Raw genomic sequence first — 23,450 nt, 5'->3', positions numbered from 1 at the left:
CAAAAGCCCAAAAAATTGGTTGCTATGGCCTGACAAACAAAGAAAAGAGCAATGACTACAGATGATAAAACTTCAAAAACAACTGAATGTGAGATCCAAAAACACAATGCTAATTGCCACAGGTGCTGTCAAAAAGAACGAATTAGAGATCATTGAGATTGCAGCTTAAAATGAGTCCCTTATTATTTGAGTGTGTCGATGAACATTACTTTCCTATATCCAGCACAAAGTCTTTGTTCCTTGACTTTATGAGAACAATTCATCAAACCTTTAATTTCATGCAACAGTCTGCAAACCATTAGGTCTAATGACTAAGCATGCACGTTTGTGTGTTAGTGTGTGTATTAATGATGGGGCCTTATTTTGCTCTACACCAGCGAGTGCCTTTGGAGGTGTTTTAAATCTGTATGTGTGTATGTGTGTGGGTGTATGAATGCTCAGTTCAATTCTGCCCTCCCTCCCAAAGCTCTCCAGCCCCCATAAGAACAGGAAATTCAGTTTATTAGGGCTGAAGCTCCTGTTGTAATCTTTACTCCACAGTGCTGCTGAGCATTTTACTTTATTTGACTGCAACTGTAATATTCTGCAAGTCCATCTGGGACTTAAATGCAGCCTAGGGATAGATGAATCTAACCTCACATTTATATATAGATTGACTCAGAGATCTGTTAGATAAGAGTCAAAGCTAGACGTGTTCACACACACGATGAGACTGTAGCTCAGAGTAAATGTACCCTGTCACTATATTTACAGTGAAACATTTAGTCCCTGTATAGTAACCTGAAGAACAGAAATGAAAGGTTATCGCATTTCAAGCTCATGTAACCCATTATATTCTTATATCATACTCGTAAAAACAGATCAACGTATTCTCATGAACGGGTTTATATGATTTCACATGAAAACCTATGTAATGCAGATCGAAAAAGGCACCATGATTAGGCTTAAAACAACTACTTACGTACAACACTACTGGACGCCATTATGTCTGTGATGCTGAACAGGGTCCCCAAACTTCTCTGTGCCTTTAATTTAAACTGCTTTTTTTTTCGCACTGAAGGCTATATTGTTCATTATTCATTGAGATCAACCAATTATTGGTCATTCACATTTTAATATTTTTCGTTTAAAAAAAAATAGGAAAATTTTGAAAATGTGAATGACTGTATCAACTGGTATGAAGTGTGACATAACTGCCATATTTTTCTAGAATTTGCCACACAAAAAATTTCAATCCCACGATCCCACTTTTGGCTCTGATAACTAAAAGTGAATGGTCATTCCAATTGATTTTTAATTCAGAACTGAATAATGTTATGGCTGTAAGACAATTAGAAATAGAGGTGCGAAATAAGTTTTTGTATATGTTTTATATAATTATGAATCATTTGATAATCTTTTTTTTTTTTGAGTCTCCCCTCATCTTCTCTCCAGTTTACTAAGGGCCCCCCAGGTGGCCTCCAATTTGATCACTAATCGCTGATGGAGAACATAAATAACTAGAGAACCAATCTCCTGGGTAAAAGCCCTGGATTTGTGCCATCCACCTGCCCTCCCTCCGGCCATAAATGCGTCTGCGGTCTGTATCGTACATAAACTGACAGAATTTTGTTGGCCAGCCACAAAAAACAGACAATTAATTTGGTTGGATAGCTACGAGGTTGAGTGCATTGCCTTCTGTTGGAAAAACTACACACTGTTCATGAGAATGGCCTGAATCCATGTAGACATTTTGTATCTTTGCAGATGTGTGTTGCAATTTTGCCTAATTACCATAATGCTACTGCAAGGAATGAATGGACACATGTGCTCACAACAGTAAAGTTGCAAATTACTTTTTAAGACAAACATGTTAAGATTTTACACATGAATGTGTTAAGAAGGTTTTATGAAGTCCCTCTTAACATATTCACTTTATTGTGAGTGTTGTGGTTTCCACCAAACTCATTAAACAGAATAGTTTCCTAAGGTGTTATATGAAAGGAGGTTGGGGTTACTGTGTTTGACACTCCATGCTGCACTGTGACAGAACACAAGCAATAATTCTCCTCTGACAGTCACTTTTCAACCATGAGGCATGTCAGGAGGAGTGTGACTGAAATGCCAAACCACAAAGGAGATAAATCGCTGTAAATGAGGCAGCTACATCAAAGTCGTGGCACATGTTAAAAGAACGGGGGAGAATACTGGTTTCATGTTTTAAGGTGATGGAGTAGAGGGGTGGCTTAATGAGCAAAAAGACGAGAGAGAGAGAGAGAGAGAGGGAGAGGGAGAGAGAGGGAGAGAGAGAGAGAGAGAGAAGGAGGAAGGAAAGAGGGGTTGAAGAGAGGAAAAGCGAATTGGTTGAAAAAAGGATCACTGACAACGAGGAAATATGAGCAGATGTTCACATGAATAGAAGGAGTGATAGATAAAAGGAAAGAGTTTGTATGTGACAGATTTTCTCTCTTGATTTGAATGATTTCTTTCCAAGAACTCTTCGCTTCTTTCCAGAGAAAAAGCTACTTATTTGGAGAAATTGACCTAAAAATAAAAATTGAAAGCAACCTTGTATTTGACTCAGCTGTGGATGGTGCTAAATTAGGCATTTGACTTTGACCCAACAGTATTATGAGTAAAATAATTAAATATGTAGACAGATGCTTGTTTGATGCAGGTAAGTATAAAAAAGTGCACTGGTGTATCATCTGTAACTTTTTCTGGCCTTATGCTTCACAGACGCACTTGCCATAAAGACTTTGTGTCTTAGTGTAGAGATTCAGTTTTTTTGTCGTAAATGTAACATTACCATGTCGATGTCTCTGATCATCAGAAAGGTCCAGGTCCAACATAAGATCATCTTCATCCAGCTCTGACGAACCCAGGTTGTTTAAAACATCCTGAAGAGAAAATGCAAAAACACCAAAAATAATGAGTTATTACATAATATTCATCATAAAGTTATCATGTTGGTTCTTCTGTATTACTAATTGAGTAAAATACTTTGAAATTCAAACAGTGGTATAAACAAGTCATTATGATTGAACGTTTTAATACAATTTCAGCCAGACACTAATTAATATCGAACAGGTTTGGCAAACCCTGAGGAAGAAAAACTTAAAAATACTAATTAAAAGTAGGGATAAGATATGACAACAATAAAGCAAATTATTAAACTATTTTTATCAGAGTTATCCAAATGGCTCAAAACATTCAGAAAAAGATTCCCCAACTGGGAAAAAAACTATATTTGATCAACATAAGTGGTAAAAAAAAATGATATTTTTATTAGGGAGTTGGATTTTATTTCACTTTGCTTGCACTTAGTGAGAAATTTAGTCCCTCATCAGTGCATCGTGGAAACATATTGCTCCTCTTGTTATGTTGGGATCATTAGTGTTCAGTTTGAGATAGCAATGAATGTGCCAAACCAGGCTGTAGCTTTGTGTGTCTGTCATCGGGTGCTTCACAAGCAAAGAATACCTGCTGAACAAAAACTTTGGAAATATTAGATATTTCTCTCTTCTCTTTCTATGACAGAGAGCTCATTTCTTCGTCATGGATTTTCCAAATTGTATTAACAATCGAAACTTGATTTTGTAAGCTGTAAAAATGTGCTCTTTGACACTAACAACTTGTGACATTTTCTATCTGCCTTGCAGGGAATAGCATGTTCTTTGCCAATACAACAGAGCTAACAGCGCTGATATCCTTATCTAAAACGCAAAATCTTAGCAGTGACTGTACCAACCACTCTAAAACATCTGTGAAACAAACAAAACAGAACGGAAATCCAGCAATAATAAAGTGAGTTAAGAACGCTGTAAAAACCCATGTTTTACAAACCTCCCTTACCGACCTGGGTGGCCCTGAATTATAAAGAATATCAATTACAAGTCTTTACAAATTACAGATACATTTTCACAATCCCCATCTGCCAAATGAGTAACAGCCACACAACCACAGTGAGTCATGTTTCACCACTTAATGCCCACCACAAAATCTTCACTTGTAATCTCCCACTAAATGCTCCAATAGTCTTGGTTTTGTCATGAGGTTAAAGTGATGCCTGATGCGCCTTTTGGTTTGGTTCTATTACTAAAGTCAATGCTGCCATCTGATGGTCATCAAAGAGAAATCAACTGCAGAAAGAAAAAAAATTAGCTGCAAGATTAAAGAGTGGCAAATAAATTCAGTAAAACACTAAACACCCTTGCACAGCAAGATTAGCCAAATTGGCAAAAAAAAAAAAAAAGAAAGAAAGAAAAAATGCAGGTAAAGTGAACTCCCAACTGCCATCATAGGCTTCCCCTGTTCCATACTCTCACCATCAGCAGGTTCTTCCAATGACTCTGAACCTAACAGGACCGTGGCAATACTACGGTTAAAAAAACGTTTAAAGATGACAATCCATGTAGGTGCACTATAGGCCCTTAGACAAACAGGCAACCCTTTTTCTGACTGAATTGTCCTGATGCAGCAAATCTCAACAGTCTGATAACCTCACAAGGCCAAACAAACTAATTATTCACTATGAGTACCGGCTATGAGTGCTGTGCATACACTTTTACCAGAACATTATTACCTGAAACAACCTTTTAGACAAGTGGATGATGCTTACTACAGGCTTTCAGAACACTTAATATTGGTTGAAAAAGACCTTGTCTGAACTTTTGTGCACTTAAAAAAAGGAAAAAGTTAAAACTAAGCAAATTTTAGGAGCTGAAAACGTGGAGTATCTGCAGATAGATCCGTAAATCCAATAACCAACTCTGTTCAGCTCTTATCACTGTTGTTTGGACATAAACAACCTCACAGCTCACACTCTGTATTGATCTTTCCCATCTGAGTACAAGTGCTTCAATGCTTAGTGACGTGGCTAACTATTCAACCACACCACGGTCTATGTGTGTGTATTTGTGTGTGTGTGTGTGTGTGTGTGTGTGTGTGTGTGTGTGTGTGTGTGTGTTAGAGAGAGAGAGAGAGAGTACTTCCAAACAGCCAAATCAATGTTCTCTAGGCAGCCATACCTACAAAAAGCTATTGTGGTGCGTGTAATGTATAACTGTGTAACTGTGTAATACTTCTGTTTTTTCACCTGATGCCTGGTGCTGTTGACATGAGAAAAATACGACCAGGATGCATTTCAGTGTAATACAATTGAACAGAAGAACTCATTTCAGGCATTATAGGTAATAGCTAAAGGTATTGGAAAAGAAATGAAGACCCATATTGCATGATACTACTGCACACAGACTTCATTTAAACCTAAATTACCCATTTTAATGTTCCCCTCTAACCACAGAAATGTATTAATATGATTTTACAACCTGGAGATGTCACCTTTTTACCTCATGTATGTGATTTGAGTGAGTGTAATCCTTGAGTTAATAGCGATAATATCTGATTCAAGCCTCATTAACAGATGGCTCCATCTCTTAACTGCCCAGCAGAATGACATCCAAAACAGGGATAAGAGGAAGGAAGAGGTTCTTTCCGTCCATTAAAATCCACTGGTTTCTGTTCACACTCTGGGGAAATCACAAATACAGTCTATGAAAATTACATTTATTCAGTGCTCTGGGGTGATAAATGCATTAAGATCAAGGGAGAGAGATTTGGCTTTGCGGCCAGGTATTATGGCTTCTAGCAACAGAAAATATATGGACTAACAAATGACTTTCATTCTGTCTGAGCAGACGCTTCACAGCCAGTTGTGTTAACAATATGCCAGAGGGAACAGAGGATTGAATGTCCAGTCAAATAGGAAATCTGTTTGCTGAATGGAAACAGACTGATTTTCACCCACACTGTCTCACTTACACCACCTGACATTTGTTATTTGTATTTCATCTACTCATATCAATACATATTAATCACTCATCCAAGAGCAAAGCAAAACATCCATTTCATATTCAACAAGCAATTCCATTTCAAATTCAGACAAAAACTTAATCCCAGTGCTTTATACTATTTACTTTGTTACCAAAAGAATCTATATTTTTACCATGGCCATAAATTGGATGTATATATTTTAATTCAGGATTCCTGTCGCACACTTTACAGTCTGCAACTTTATGAGAATATGTTGTGGCTGTTGAAACAGAAAATATAACTAGTCATAATTTAGAGTGAGATATCTGCATTTCCTACTTCTGCAATGTAGTCTGGACATGAAAAGGACTTCTAGAAGATAAAGTACTTAACAAGGACATATTGGAAGACATCTGCATGTCTATTGCCCTTCTTATACAACAAACATGTTGACATATAGCACAGGTGTAATTAATGAGATGAAACAAATGTGCATGCTAAATTATGTAAATATGTGACTGACCTTTAGACTCTAAGGTCCTCCACTGACTTTCGTGTTGAATAACAAACTGTATAATTTCTAACTTTATGGACTGTTGTTCAGCCTTATTTATACAGTCTATGTGTTCGCCTCCTTGCTATGCTCCTGCAGTCAGTCAGACTTACAATCTGTACATCTGTTTGTACCTTTTTATCTATGTTCCCTTATTCATGCTTAAATATTTCCTGCTTGAACATACTGTATGTGTGCTTAATCTTTATGACTTATCAAAATCATGACTACGAAAAGGGTATTTTTTTTGTCTACAGTGGTCACAAAATGCAGTATGTAGATGTACATATTAAAGTTAATACCCCATACACAGAAATACAATATGGACGGAACGGACATAGCACTGCTTGTTGTGGCCCTACAAAACAAAATGTCAGCAGATTCTAAGACAGAAAGAGCCATAGATACATTTTCTATTTATCTATTGTTACTCTGTCTCTATGATCTGTATGTGTGTGTAAAATAACGAATGAAATGAAAAAATATATACATTCAGAGATAGCCGCTGGCTAGTTAGCAAGCTAGCACTGTCATCCACTCTTCTCCTGGTGAAGGAGTCTCCTCACTGCAGGGAGTGAGGCAGAAGGACAGTTAGACACAGCAGCCACTATGAGCTAAACAACAAGCTAATTTTCTATATTCAGTGTAGCATGAAAGCATGATGGAATTAGCATCACTAGTTTGAGAACTCCATTTTGGCTTAACGTCCACACTAAGCCGTCAGTTTCCTTTTGTCTGTCTCTTGTTGCTGCTCATATGAAGTCATTAAATCCAGCAATCCTCAATTCCTCTCTAGCAGAAAGGCAACGGAGATAGTGCACACAGCAACTCCACAAAAGTGTTCTCAACTGCTTGTTTAAACATCACTGCTGCAAGAATTTAACTCAGAGTTTGACAAGTCAGTTTATATGAGAGTTAATACAGAAGTTAGCACTACAATGGTCTCAGTTCTCTTCACATACATATACAAATGTCCACCAATAGTGGTGCAGAGACAGCAAGAGCACAGATCCACTGACCAATCAGAGCAGACTGAGCTTTTTGGGCCTTATGTTTGGAAGTAGTAAAGGCTTAACATTAGAACAAGATACTGGATTAGGTTCTGACTACACACTACCAGTTTACAATTAAATTTAATGAATACCTGACTGCACCAACCAAGAATCTATTAAAAAAGTCTCTGGCTCCTTAGCTACATTGCTGTGAATGAAAAGAAGTTTCAGTGTCTCTACAGCAGAGGTAGTCAATTGTAATCCTCAAGGGTTGGAGTCCTGCAGACTCGTGTTCCTCTCTGATAGCTAATGAGCCCCTAATTGACTCTCAACTCCATTTTTTCCAGGTACATTTACCTCTTTATTAGCCACTTCTGTTCAATTATTTAAAAATTAAAACATTTAGAATATGAACAAGAAGTTATCCGGACGTAATCACCATGATATATTAAACATAACTTTATAATAAGGGCATTTAGCTAATGAATGCAATATTAGAAGCTATTCATAAGTGTATGGGAACATGCTGGTATTCCCATAACAGAAGTAGTGTTAATATGAAGTCTATATCTTACAAAAAGTGTTGTTCCTTTGTTTTGCTTTTAAACAGCTTTTCTTTGGTAATATGCAAACAAATGCAGCATTATGATGATTGTTTACAAGGAGATCCTGCACAGATAGTTGTAAACCACATTCATTGTGCAATTTATTGAATTCCTGAGTCATAATTTGATCACACAATAATATTGCTAGCGCTGTTTATTTTACTGTATTTAGATACTGCTGCCAAAAACTAGAAATAGTTAATGATTACTTATTAATTAGAGGATATCTATACTCTACTGTGTGATAAGTTGGCACTAAGAAACCTCAGAGAAAATTATTTGAAATTTGATTCAATTTTATGTGTGTATGACAATTGTTACTGCTTTTATGTGATGTCTTTGGGCAAAGTGAGAACTCAATATTATATTAACATCCTCATTGTTTTTCATTTCAAAATGCAACCATCTGGTTGTGGTTATTACACATTCTGTCTGGCAGAGGAGGTGAATCCTTATCTGTTCTATGATGAATACAAGTGTCATTTATGATATCTAGCCTTTACAAGAAAGCAATCAGACTGGAGGATATGAAAACAAGAGACAGTCTGTGTTACAACACTGTCAGGCAGAGCATGCCGCCAAGCAACTGTTGATGTGAATAAGTAACAGTCAAAGTAAAGTGGATTGCAGTTGAACTATTCTGCCACATATGTCAATCAAACTACAAAAAAAGTACATGTTCAAAGTTGTTCAGTTTCTCTCTGAGATAAGAGAGAATTTCTTGAGAACGCCTAAAGTTATTCTTTTTTGTCAACTGGAATTGAATGTAATCACTGTCAGCCTGCCAAAATATTATCAGAGCTGTCTTTGAGAAAGCAACCAACACTGTATATGCTGGTAAAATAAATGTCTTGCAGCATCCCAAAGGGATATCAAAATAGCAACTGCAGTGAGTTTACCAAACAGCTCGAGCATACAGTGTTGCTTTGCTTCACAGAGGCACCACACAGTTTATCTCAACTGATTTCAACTAATTAGTCATTTGTCACTGCAAACCAAATCTGTGTTTATTTTATGATAATTGTGTTCTGTCTGGGCTGTAATGAAACAGCATCAATAAAGCACATCCAGCCAGGATACAGTTTATAATTGCGTGCTTTAGTCTGTCTCTGCTTTGCCCTGAACTGGTGCAATGTCCCACAGGCATCCTTTGCATTTAAACACCACAGTCAGCCACATTGTATATGCTTAAACAACAAGCATAGCTTTTCTGTTCCTTTTATTCACATCCTCACCAGCTTTAGTTGTGTATTTACCTAGAAAAAGGCCTCTCAGCTGTCTGGGCTTTCTTATAAGCTTCAGAAATGCCCTGTGCAAACCAACAAACTTTTTTCAGGCTAAAAGTGGTGGTACATAATTTAATATGCACCCCAAGACTCTTGTGCTTTCTGCAGAAGTTAGGTTCCTGAAGGGCCCTTCATAGGGCGGAGGAAGGAAAAGAAGAGATTACTCCACGTCTGGTGAAGTGTGCGCCAAGAAGCAGATGCAGTCTGTAAAGTACACAACAACGTGCTGTGCATATCCCTGCCCTTTTTAATCTCTTGGTAAAAGCTTATAGTCCCTGGTAAAATAAATTGGATAGACTTAAACTAGCTTTCCTCCCACAGAGCTTACGTGTGTGTTGTAAGAAAACCAACCCATACACAACAGTAGCTATAGCCTTTCCCCGGAAACAAATGTGGATATAGCTGCAGCATGCATACAGAGACGGCTGCAGTGTTTGTTAGACAACCAAAGGTAACAAACAGAATATAATGCCTAAGTCCTACAAATGACTGAAGAAGTTTTTCTTTATCCATTCACACTTGCATTGAACTTAATTTCAGGGTTTTGCCTTGAGAAGTTTAAAATGTAAGAAACCAGACTACTATTTTGTCAAATTCATGTGTACACACATACAATACTACTTATTTACAGATTGTTATGCTTAACTTGAGCTGTTGAGTATCTGTACTGAGTGACATATTAAGGCTTGATGTGCCAGTTTGTTATGGCAAAAGTCAATACAGTGCTGTAGATCACCATGAAATGTGAGACATTTCTCACTTAGATCCTGTGACATTCAATTATAAAACTTGTACATCACAAAATGTCGTTTTGTGTTGTGTTTTCTGTTTCTGAGACTCACAAGATCATCAGTTACCACCAACAGACCATCTTCTGCTCTAAATAAGAACAGGCACAATTTATTTCCAGATAAACCCTTGTACCAAATGTGTTTTTTTTCTTTTGATTAAAAACTCAAAAACAAACAATGTGTGCCTCATGTTACAAAGCACAGTCAAATGCATTGTGCCTACATTTGCCTTGGATGTGCTGGAACACTTTTTGGTACGGGTTGGGTACTGGGTAAGATTAGAAAGGATCTCATCATGTCATACAGTACGTTATTAAGGAGTATGTAAGCAGCTGGTTACAATTGTGGTTAATTACATTCGTTCTTTTCATTCCCAGGGTTCCTCCTGTAATGATGCACAATGATGGTAATCCAGTGGCCAGTTTTGTGGTTCCTGGATGTGCAGGGTTGTGTGTATCAGTACAAATACAAAGCTGGAAAGGCAGATGGTGGTGAAGTGGGCATATTAAAGCTGGGGCAGGCAGTTTGTTTTGTTTCATTCCATAATAATTATTCAGCATATTGTAATTGAAGTGATCTGAGAGAAAGCGACACTTCTGCGCCTCATACTGGCTCTCATTTCAGGCTTTAGAAAAAACAACATTCCTATTGGCTGGTCTACAGATAGTGAAAGCCTGGTTCAAACACAGGAAAATCATGCAGAAAAGTTTCTATTCCAACATTGGCAATAACTGCCTACACCGCAAAAATAAAAGAAGGGAGACAGACTTTTCAAAAAGAAAGTCTAGTCTGACAATAAACACCTGTGTTAATTTCAGCAAAGCGTTGTTGAAAATGTTGCTATTAGCTTAGCATTTGGCTAACGTTCTGCTAACTGTAGTCAACTACTAACTACTAACTGTAGAACACATACTGGTTACTGTATAAAGTATGTTTGCATATGGCTCTGCTCAAGAGGAGGGTTACAGGAGGAGTGCTGCATTTTCTTGCCTTTTCCAGAAAACTGCATATCCCAGCTTTACATATGGTGTGCGTTTCACAATTCCCGCATTTTCAGTTGCTGTATAAATACCACTAGATAATATTATTCTTCTCAGTTGTTTTTTGGTGTCTTTGACAGATTCATTTTCTGTACTGAATTTTTACTGTATTAAATTTGGGGCAATTTATAACTGCTCTGTAACTGCACAACAACGGATTCCTATTTGGTCATGTTTTGTCTCATTTTCCTACCATAATTGATTTTATTTTCCTCTTCATTGGATTTTGAAATGTTGTTCTATTGCATTTATTTACTTCATGTCAAGTACTTTTTCTTTCCACAAGGTTCGATACAAATAAATTTACTGTAACAATGTACAGAAGACGAAGTGGCACACTAAGCTATTTAATCATAATAAATATGTGTATGTGCGTGTGTCTATGGTCTAGTTAAGCTTCATTAAAATGTAAGCTGTGGCACACACACATTACACTCTGAAACACTACACTATGAAGTTTGATATAACGATAATTGAGCATGACCTGAACTCTGTACAGTAAACTATAGTTATATGATTAACCTAAAGTCCCGAGAGTATTCATGGTGTAATCTAGGGGCTTTGCATTAACTGATTAAATCACACACACACACACACACACACAGCTGAAGACCTACCAGACTTCCCAGTTTGGATGACGAGGAGTTGTTTCTGTGTTTAAGCAGACCACATCCCTCCATGCCTGGGGCATCTCTGTGGTTTCCATGGATACGAGGCCCACCAGCCCCCTCAGACGAGGAGCGAAGACGCCTTTCCATCCGCATCACCTCATGATATGGGCTGACACTGCTACACACAGAGGCTGGAGGACAGACACAAGTAACGAGAGAAGGAAAAGTCACATAGACAAAAGAACTGAGGTGAAACTGTTGAAACAGTGATTCCATAAGCAGAGACACAATCATCTTTTTATTATATTCTGTTGGTAGCACTCAGCCCCATTTCCTGTACGAAATTGTTTTCATAAGGCATAATGACACAGCAGACCTTATTGATTCAGTTTTATAAATTAGGTTTAATCTTTCCTTTCTGAAACTCTTCTTCAGCCATATTGCTGTGAAATGGTATATATTCATATTTTGTAATGATGGAGTTTGAGTACCTGCACCAAGCTGGCTGTATATTAAAACTAGAAAATGAATGTGAGATTTCAGGAGCAATACTCTTGACTCATGACGACCAGAAGATTGCTATAATTGCTCTATCTTGATAGATGTGAAAACAGACAGACAATGCCACATGCTCTCAGTGAGCCAAAGGTTATACAACTTTTTTGTTAAAACAGCACTTTACACCCACCATCGTTCTCTCTAACGCACACACATACAGTGACACATTTCACACAACCACATACACACACACAGTGTCCTCTTTGGGTATGTGTGTTTTCTTTCTTGTCTTTGTTCGTGGGAACTCTCTCTAAAAACTGAGCAACAAAACACTGTAGGAGCCTCGTGATTACCATGTCTCCATGTGTCTCCAACCATTTTACTAGAGGCATGGACCATTTCAACAAGAAAGGAAAATTAGATACAGGGGCCCACATACCAGAGGCCTCTGACACTGTTTATATAAACGAATATAGTCAAATTCTGTTCAGCTCACACTGTTATCACTGTAGTCTCTGTATTTCCCACTGGAAGCTAAACATTCACCAAGTGTAAATCAATGTTCAGCTATATTCCTGCGAGCATAAATTGCAAAATACTGTTTGTGTGTGCGTGTGTGTGTGTGTGTGTGTGTGTGTGTCAATTTTTAAAATGCACAACAACACACATCGTACAGTTACACTGGGTCAGTTAAAGTTCTTCCAGAGTTTTTGATATAACAAAGATGACAGCAGGTCAAACTGAATGTGTCAAATTTAACTCAAATACTTCCCAAAGCAGTTTGTGTTGGATTTTCAATCAATCAATCAATTGCAATTGTTGCATGAAATTGTAGAAGGTACTGAGACCTGATTAGGATTTGGAATCAGTTTGGGTTAAGGTTTCGCTGGCCTCTCATTATCGAGACATCCCGTAAAGTCTAGTCTAGTCTAGTCCCCCTGGACTAAGCTCATAGAATCTACATTACTCCCAGATGGCTGCACTTAATGAGTCTCCTGGTTCCTGATGTATCCTGTGTTCCATGCAGGCTCTTGATACATTCCTTTATAAGCTCTGGGAATGCCCATCAGTTACTAATTTTGTTGTTTCAGATGTCAGATATGTTACAAATAATACAAGGTACATGCCAGAGTCTGTCAGATCAGGACATAGAGAGAGTCACCTGACTGAGTGGTGCTGCTGAGTAATGCGGGGTTTGGCTAAGTTTTAGAGAAACACAGGGCCTTACAGGCCAGGCAGCAGAGTCAGCAGGAGGAGAGTTAATACAGTGGTGAGTTGATTGGATGACTGGATAGGTCCAAACCTTCTAGAATGGGTATAATATACACATTTATAAATTAAATTGAATCCTAATTATTTTTGAATACTTTGACTGATATTTTAATCATGATTGAATCTTAATGATATCCATTAGTTTCTGCATCCGTGATTAATGCCGTCACAGTTTCAGCTGCAAGCAGAGAATTAATAAAGTGACATTTCAGGATGGGTGAAATGCAATCATCAGTTGCAGCAAATAAACTGATTCTTCTCACATGGTTAGTTAGTCCAAGCGAAACTCTACATTTGCAGACACTCTGTAAATGAGCGATCTCTTTTTCTGATAGGGTAATAAACTCAGCCAGAAATTCACGTTTTCCAGTGTTTTATTAAACTCCAACTTGATGTACACACCTTTGGAAAAACAGAAAAGGGCTGCAGATTTTGTATTGGGGTTTTTTGTTACCAGAGACGTGTTGGCTTCCTCTGCAATATGTTACAGCAGCTGAAGAAGTGAGGAGGATAGTAACAAATCATCTTTGGATAAGGAATAAATTGTCAGTATGACACAGACTGTTTCACTACTGTCAACCCACAACTGGCACTGATTTATTAGACTGAGGGCCTTTTTTCAGATTAAGTGTCTGAGTGACTGCAAAGAGTGACAGCTACAATCCAAAGAGTTTCAAATCATTTTTTGAAACTGCAATATTTCTTGCAATATTTGTTATACTTGGAAGCTTTTTCAACTTATATCAAAACTTCCATTTCCCAAAGAATTTGTAAGCTTACCAAAACAAGAGTAATGGAATACTTTGACTATGATAATCCAGTTTGCTCCAACTCCGTTTTTCAGTTTCCTGGGGGAATCTCTTTGAGAGGCTTGGAAATGAACTCTCAAAGGTTTTTATTGGCTTTTCTGTTTACACATGTTCAGTCATGCGTAAGGAAGTAATAAAACCCAAAAATACTGCAGCAGTAGGAGCATGACATTACTTCAACCATGTAATACATTTTTATCGCCAAACTCATTTTGGTCGATTATTGTCAGTGTTTTTTGGTAACACATATATATAATATAATATATATATATATATATATATATATATATATATATATATATATCCTTTATTTAACCAGGCAAAAGTCTAATTGAGATTTTAGCTGAGTTTACAGGCATATAATAAGACAGTGTTTGTTTTTTAAATGTAATCACTGATGTTTTATATATTTATTACATAATTTACTTATAAATATAACCTTAGGATAAATATTAACATCACCAACACATCTTTGAACTGAAAAAACATTATGGTCAATGTAATTCATCCATGTGAGTGAGTCTGTAAGTTGGAAAGCATGTTAAAGCAAAAGGGTATATATAATATAGACACACATTGTCGTGTAGTGTGTGTGTGTGTGTGTGTGTGTGTGTGTGTGTGTGTGTGTGTGTGTGTGTGTGTGTGTGTGTGTGTGTGTTCATGTAAATCTGTGATTTACCTACAAGTGTTTGCATGAGTTTCATACCTGCATGTGGTTTCCTCAAGTGAGAGGACCTTGGTTCGTGGCAGCCACAGAAGCTTCCTCTTTCTTGAATAGAGCGCGTGTTTCTCGCCCTCCTTTCTGATTGCTCTGGGTTAGAGTGACAGCCCTCACTGCGTACTACACATGCCTCACTCTCACTTGTGGTCTCGGTGTGGTAGCCTGCCTTCCTCTCCTCCACCAACTTCTTCCTCTCTGCTGCAGACACCTTATCCCTCGCTTCCTTTCTCTCTTCCTCCCTCTCCTTCCTCTCTTCCAGTGATTGTTCCTGCACAGGTAGGCAGGGTACAGCCGTCTCTGGCTCTGAGAGGGAGATGGCAGTCTCATAGTCTGTGTTGTTGGCTGTGCTGGTGTCAGGGAGTAGAGGTTTTTCAGTGCTGGACTGGGCTGGAGTGAAGAAAACCTGAGGAGAGGACATTTTATTGAGTGTGTGTGACAACAAAACATGCCTTAGTGGCATGTTATATTCAAATACAACAGCAATTGCGAACTCCAATAAGGCAAAAAGCTGGCAGAGAGGGAAACCTACTCTAGCATGCATTAAGAAGGCAGATATTTGTGTATTGAGGCAACAAAGTGCACCTGTTTTGTTCGCATAGTCATACGTTATTTACTCTTCAATGGCCGTGCAGTGCAGGCCTTCGTCTTTGCAGCAGTTAAACTGACTTAGTGGTTTCCTTTGTGGAGTTTCCTCCTCTACCAGGAAATAAAATAGAGCAAATCCTTTGAAGGAGGAAAAGTTGTGAGCACAATGGTGTGAAATGTGGAGGGCAGTTTTCAGACATACGTGGGTTTTCTTTTTTTTTATGCCTTAGCTCTTTCAATAAAAGGACTTTTCATGCCTGGTGCTCAATTTTTATGCCACATTTCACAGATTCCACACAGTGGTCATAAATATTGCTGCTTTATGGTTTTTGTTCTTGACATCCAAGGGCACCTGTGGTTGTGTCAGCTATTCCCGAAGCACTAATAGTGCAATATTTTTTACAAATAAATTCTTGTTTGTATGTTTACAAGCAGACAGGTTTATAGATCAGATAACTTTAGATTTACCATGAAATTCATGCTGTTTCGCTATGATAACAAGCAGCTTTTTATCATAAAGCATACAGTTTATCTATAGGGTTTCCCTTTTTTGATTTCAAAGCACCACAGATGACTCAGAAAGACAGATAAAAGAGCATAAAATTGGCATAATACCTGGGAGGTAGAGACAGCCACACTGAAGTTCTCTGGAGCAGGTGGTGGTTCAGGTGGAGCTGTGTCAATAGCCAGCCCAGGCACACAGGCAGATTCTGGGGCTAAGCCTGATCCGGGGCTGGGAGCTGGCAGGGCATCCACTTCAGATACAGAATCCTCTGTGATGGGGATGAACTCTGAAGGGGTGATGGCTGTTGTTCTATCCTCTGATATCATGGGGGACTGGAGTGAGCTCTCCCCACCGGCACCAAGCAGCTCACCTGGCCATGACCCCGGGGTGAGCTCTCCTGTCCCGGGAGTGATGGTGGTGGAGCTAGGAGGTTCCAGATTCACTTCTGGAGGTCTGTGGTGATCGGAGGTCCGGGAGAAGCGGTGGTGCGCCGAAAAAGATTTGGGCAGCAGTTGTTTCTTCCGCGACGACCGTTTGTTGTTATTACTGCCACCACTGTAATCATCAAGGAACCCAGAGTCGTCGCCCTCATTGGCCCCTGAGCCACTGATGCAGTTTATAAATACATTTCGATTGGCTGTGGAGGAGGAAGAGGATCCTTTTTCAAAATCCTCAGTCTGAGAACGGGTGATTTTCTTTTGCTTGTGGCTGCCAAAACCAAATGAATGGCGTGACTTCGGCCGTCCACCACCTTCACTGAACCCTGTTGACGATGACATTGCAATCGTCTGCTGGTTATTTCCATTAGCATCAGTGCTCTGTGTCAGCGGAGGCGTGAGGTTTAGATTGATAGGCTGGACACGGGGCTCACTGTTGCGTTTAGCTGAGAAGCTGAGAGATGGAGTACGGAAAAGGCTCCGGCGTTTCCCGGTACTGCCGGAACTGGAGTTGGTGCTGGAGGGCGAAGATGTGTGGACGCCATTTCCCTGTCCGCCTGACGATGGAGAGGAGGGGAGAGAATCCTGCCTCTTGCTGCTGCTGCGGCGAAAGATTGGCAGGCGGGACACAAGTGTGGAACGGCGTGAGCCTGATTCACCCATCTGAGGGAAAAAAACAACAAAAAAATATATTTGTAAACAGGTAAGAAATCTCAAATGACTGTTCACATTCACTAACCTTCTAATCAAGTGCTGCACCAATACACAACCGTATTACTTTCACAAATTAAAACATATTTGAATAACTACTTAAGGCACTCCTTCACATTCATACAAGAGGGGGACAAACGGACAAGCCAAAACATAATGCCTCTGGCCACGGCTGTCACTGGCACAGAGGTATAAAGGATAAATAAATATGAGGAGCTTCCGTGTACAGACTGTTAGAGGCGAGAAATCTCACATTAACAGATCACATTTCCCACGCGGAATGAGTCAAAACAAGTTGCTGCTGCAGATGCTTCTGTTGCAAACGATGGTGTCATATGTAATAGGTTTTTGCTATTCAGGCATTGGTAATTCATGTGTAAACAAAAACAGTGTTGTTTACCCTGTTGCTGCTAGACCATCTCACTGTGAAGTTTGTGTGATGAAAACATTTCAAAATACAACTGCCTTAAATTTTTTATAAGCAAAAAATAAACTTATTTCCAGTCATTCTCCATACGTAAAGTAGTTATCATCTCTACGCATACTGAAGATGCCTATCTGAGGTGTTAAAGTGAAAGAAAGGGAAAATGAATTTGTCTTAACTTCCCTAATGACCCTAAATCTCACTGCCATCTGACATATTCCACTAAAAACAGAGACACTTATTTCTATAAAATATTCATGATAAGGTAAAACAACATGATCCACAATCAAAACTCAAAATGTAGTCTGGCAAACACAGCGTATGCTCCAAAGGCTGTATGTTCTAGTCCAATCTAAAAATGAAAAGTCTGTTCATGCATGTGATTACCACAGGTATGAGACCCAAAGGGCTCACTTCTCTTTCACATACCGCATATTACATTTAAATTAACATTTATCTGACAGCTAAATCATGAAGACACAGGGCTGATCCAGAGGGACAGCTCAAGACAAAGATAAAAAGAGCTGATTCTGATACATTCTATTAACTACTCTGTCGTTCTCTGTATTTCCAAGCATTTTATGTACATATTGTTTGAATTGGAAAATGACTTGTTAAAAAGCACAAGATGCAAAAGCAGACAAAATGCAAAGAAGGAACCTTTTTAAAGATCCCAGACAAAAGATAGGAGATAATAGAAAAATTATGGCGACAAATAATGAGCCTTAATTTCCTGCCCTGTGGCTCAGATACATTAGGAATATTAAGTGTCCACCCTCTCAACTGCACCGACTGTCTCTAAAATAATGACAGTAAAAGTAAGGAGAGTAAAACCTTAGAGTGTAAAGCTGCTTCGTGTCATCTTAACTTACAAAACTCTTTCTACATTTTGCATTAGCATGCCTCTCAATAAAGTAATTGAAAGTAGGGTTATTGTCTTACTGCTTGTAAGAGCTGACTGAAGTTCCAAGCGTTGAGTCACAGATGAAAGGGAAACATTCATTTCGGTGAATACTCGCATTTTCATTGTTTCCTGCAATTAATTAGCCAAACAGTGACAACGTAGTCCTTGTAATGTTGAAGAAGCTGCCTCTGTGAGGGCTACTGAAGCATTTTGTTTTCGATCTCTGTGTAATAAGCTTACATTAACACCCTTTGCTGAAGTGGCTTATGAGAGAGTCACCTCCTTGAAAGTAAATTTGATCAGGTTCTAAATACACAGTGATGTAGTTCCTATTTACACCACGTTACCATGGCGTAATATATAAAGCGGTCATTAAATATTGTCAAAGACAGAGGAGGCCAAATAACATTTACAGTAATGATTTAGTTAACATGATACTCATAACAAAATACAGGTATAATTTGCTTTGCCTGTCTAGGACCACTTCAAGCTGTCTGTGCAAGTCAAAACACTTTGAAGCACATCTAAGACTTCCTTTTTTCAGATGAGCCAGCAGTTCAGTGGTGCAAAGTTGTTTATCATCACCACACAGTCATTTGACCAGGTCATAGTACTCTGACCTGGCTCATTAAGATGAGGTAAACATCCTCCAACTAATAAGACTGGGATTAAAACAGATTGAGAACGCCTCTTACCAGTCAGGGGGTAATAAGAAACCTTTGAAGTGATGGCTTATAGGTTTCAGGCCTGGTAAGTACTAAAATGTTGGGCAAATACACGTAAAAATACATCATGGTACTGTACACAATGACCTGATGCAGCTTTGTTATCGAAACACTTCTCACAAGCATGATATTAAATTATTATGTGACAAATTCACATGAAGTCTGCCCACACTAAAGCTTACAGAAAGAGGAGGTAAAGCGTTAGTACTGCACTGAAACAGGTGTTTACTTCCTCACTGCTCTGCCTCTGAACAAGAAGTGAGACTACCGGTACCTGTGTTTATGGAAGCACAACTCAAACCAGTTCCTCTTCACTTTGCTCAGTCCTGCAGTTAGTGATAGTGCTGCTGGGGTGAATAACAAAGCGCAGAACAAACACAACTTGATTTGCTGCGTGTTTGACTTTCATTTGAATGTGGACTCAGAAATTGACAGAAATAAATTAAACACATTCAGAGTGGACTACACCAGACTACTCTTGTTCTGAATATTTTAGTAGTTTCAATTTCAAGTAACTGTCCACATTAACAGAGAGGGGAAAAAAAGAAAAAATGCTCACCAAGGGCATGCTACTAATATTGATCATGGGTGATGGGTGAAACAATGCCAACCAGTACCAAATCAGAAAGAATCGAACAGGTTTTGGCCTATTATAACTTCATAGTTTTCACAGACTAATGGTGCTGTACCGTCATACTTGCATGTCAAGCCATCTCTCCATTTCAAACACAGACTGCCATGATGTAATTTTAGCATTCAACACACAAAATGTGTCGGTAATTTATTATTTTGAAATTAATAGCTCTAGGAGTTCAGCAGAACCCCCTGCCATGCTGCAAATGATCATAACATGTGCCAAATAAACCAGCTTACTGCTGTGTAGTTTGCATTATCTTATCACCACTCTATACAGCCTGAGCCAACACTAGTCATATAATAAATCAGAAGGCAAATTCCCATCTCAATGCACTTTTACACTGATACACAATTACCTGCTGGTTTGAAAGAAGAAAAGGTGTGTATGTCGTGTGAATAACTGGGTGTTTCCTATAAAACAGGTTCTCATTGAGATCTTTTTCACAACAATAACCACACATTACATGCTAACCATAATCTTCTATTACATACAATGGAAGATTATATATTAGCCAACACTGTACTGCTGTACTTAGTACTCACTGAACACAAAAAAACAATATGTTTCATACAAGCTTTCAAAGTTTACTTGTGACTGATATGGCATCCTGAGATTAGTTGGAACAGATGTAACACAGTGGTTCTACTAAAGAAATGTTCAGTATTCATTTTAGCCTGGAGGGAATAGCCTTTGGAAGGTGTGTGTTTTCACAGAGGAGGTAAGCTGGCTTTTGTGATGGGGTGGGTGAGGTCATCAAAATAAAATATCCCGATATTGTATTCCAATGTTTACAGACACATTTTAAAGGAAATGAGTGGATATGATGACCAAACAGTTATAGTATTACAGTTAATTTAACTTGGGTACAACATTCTGAGGAAATCAAAATACCAGTAAACACAAATACAACCTACATATAAGTCACCATATCAAATATGCAGATGATAACTATCTAGTATCCCTTAATCTATATGAGATAAACACATGATGTGGCTTCTGCGACCTATGTAAGGCATATCATAACAAAACAAGCAAGCTGGGACATGTAAAAACAACAAGCTATCTTGAGCAAGAGAACACCTTTTTAATGAGGTCCTCAAATGTAATCTCTCAACTTTGGTCGAACAGAAACATAGCTACTTCTACATGAGAACCACCTTGTTTAGGGCCACTAAGAAACCAGGAACTACAGACTAAAAAATAAAAACCAGACTACACATTCTGTTATATGAAGATCAATTTGACATTTGAATACTATATGCATTGAAAAATGAACACTGTGGTGGCTGAGAAACACACTGCAATATAAGAAAACCTGTGCAAACAGACTTAACACAAGTAAGGACTATGACAACACACATGCTGCATTTAGAAAACATGCCGCAGGACAAAAAACAAAACAAGCAAATCATGACAACACGTACAAGGCATAGAGAGAGACAAACCACAAAATGGAAAACACAAGCAGAAAAGGTTAGGAAGAAAATGTTGGGATTGAGTAGTTAAAAGATCAATTCATCCGTGGTAATCACAATATTAAGATTTATGTTAACATACAGTCTCAGATATGTAATAGATCTTGAACATGCCAACTTACTTATCAAGTTAAATTCACAAGTTACTGTATGGAATTGTTTGCATGGGAATATAATATGATATTGCAATAAACTGTGTCATGGTACATGCTAGATTAGTGACAGTGCATCAGTGTTTCTATTGGCTGATGATGCACATGCAGGCTTCAGCTGAAGTGAAGGGGAAATGGAGTGAATATTTACAGCACGCATTTGACTAGAAAAGGGTGAGGGTTGTGCCTTTTGTTGGAACCCTTAAGGGTTAGCCTACTTAATCAGACTTACTCCAGAGCCACAAGAGGCATTTTAGATATGTAAGAGTGAAATCCAAGGTTGTAGTAACGGAGTACAACAGGAATTTAAACTAAAGACACCCTTCATGTTGTAGAAAACACCCAGTACAATCATAGTTGTGTACTTTATCTGTAGAGTAATTTGATTTGACCAATGCTGAATATGCAGGATGCATTTTTTCTGTTGAAAATGTTTTGAGAAGTTAAAGGCATACCGTGCAGGGATCGTTGCTTACTATTTGTAAAAACAACATTTAAACTTGACCTCTCCAACCTGGCTCCAAGAAAGTTGTTTTAGACTGAGCTTTGTCCTAAATGTGACACCCAGAAACATCTCAAACATAGTAAAATGAAAGACAAAATACAGACATAAGGCAAGGTCTCTTACACCACTACACTAGTGGGTAATAAGTGACACTGTGAGGGAATACTTTCATAAAAGTCATTACAATGTTATTGCATAGTTTACCTTTGAATACAAAAAAGCATTGTGTAACTCAAATGTATGTGGCTGCATCCATATTTTAGGATAAAGTGTAATCATTTAAAACTAGCCTAATCCAAAAGCATTTAGTGTCTCTTCAAAGTTTAACTGAGAATGTGCTTCATATATTTTCAATGCTTGCTGATATGGTGACACTTTGCAATGACACGAGATTGAGGGTTACTCTTCCTCTGTCTACAGATTAAAAAATCAATGATCTGGGCCTTAGCATGTTGTCACTGAGAGCTTACAGGACAGTTCTTACAAATGTTCAACAGGCCCGGTTGCTTTTTCATTCTGCCCACGAATGAGCTATAGCCAGTTATGAGATTACACAGTGTGCATGAGATAATATGCAGGGATGTTAATGCATGTAAGAAGCAGCAGCAGCAGCCCAGCGGGACACCAACAACTGTCAAACCGAAACGTCAACAACGCTTTGGAGCCTGTCGACCTTAAATCCAGACTAGCTAGCTGGGTCAATTCACTGACACCTAACCATAGCGAGTGAGCTCTGGCGCTAATGGTCCCTGCGACATTATATCAATAATACGCAGTGTATCGCTTTCTTTTAGGCTGTAAAGGTCACCGGTGCTCAGATGAAATACTGTAGCAGGCAGCGTCCGGTGCTTCCGCCGGGCTGCTAGCAGGCAGCCAGCGGACAAACACACACAAACGTCCGTTAACGTACGTTACCTTCAGCGGATTCCCAGTGACGCCGCTCCGTGGACCAAGAGCTCAGTATATCTTCGCTTTGTGGTCATACGAGTTATTGTTACCTACATACGGATTTCTGGAAGTGTACAATGGATCTGAAATCGCACTGAGGTAGCACCTTGTCTTACACTGACGGCAATATTACACCTCCGTGACGTGGAGAGTCTTTTCCTCCTTCGTCTCTTCCGCGTTGCAACGACAGGCCGCTAGCGTGCACAGCGTGACGTCCTCCTCCTCCTCCTCCTTCTCCTCCATTCACAGCTCAGCATCCTGCAGCAGGTGGATGGATGGACAATTCAGTCTCTCTCAGACGAATATCGTCACCCTGTAGAAATAATCGCCTAACTAATTTTTTCAAGTTTTGCAGGAAACACAAAAAGGTTCACCAAAAGTGTAACATATGACATTTATTGATCATTTCACTCAAAAAGGATGGCTATCGGCATAGTAATAACGCTGTGTGAAAATTATGTAATTTAAGAG

The 23,450-nt window shown here is 38.7% G+C and overlaps 1 protein-coding gene across 1 annotated transcript in view; it reads right to left on the bottom strand.

The window, feature by feature from the left end:
• The window catches only part of ccser1 (coiled-coil serine-rich protein 1), a 136,466-nt gene extending 113,335 nt beyond the window's left edge, over positions 1-23,131 (bottom strand). The window contains exons 1-5 of the mRNA XM_059336886.1: positions 22,947-23,131; positions 16,172-17,161; positions 14,957-15,374; positions 11,678-11,862; positions 2,789-2,879 (exon numbers count right to left, since the gene is read on the bottom strand). Of these exons, the coding sequence (XP_059192869.1) occupies positions 2,789-2,879; positions 11,678-11,862; positions 14,957-15,374; positions 16,172-17,161 (1,684 nt within the window). The 5' untranslated portion in view covers positions 22,947-23,131. The remainder of the gene's footprint in view (positions 1-2,788; positions 2,880-11,677; positions 11,863-14,956; positions 15,375-16,171; positions 17,162-22,946) is intronic.
• Positions 23,132-23,450: the final 319 nt, after the last annotated feature.

This window comes from Centropristis striata, chromosome 7, assembly GCF_030273125.1.
Source record: "Centropristis striata isolate RG_2023a ecotype Rhode Island chromosome 7, C.striata_1.0, whole genome shotgun sequence".
In the NCBI taxonomy this organism is placed as follows: domain Eukaryota; kingdom Metazoa; phylum Chordata; class Actinopteri; order Perciformes; family Serranidae; genus Centropristis; species Centropristis striata.
This window is presented reverse-complemented; position numbering and strand designations above follow the sequence as displayed.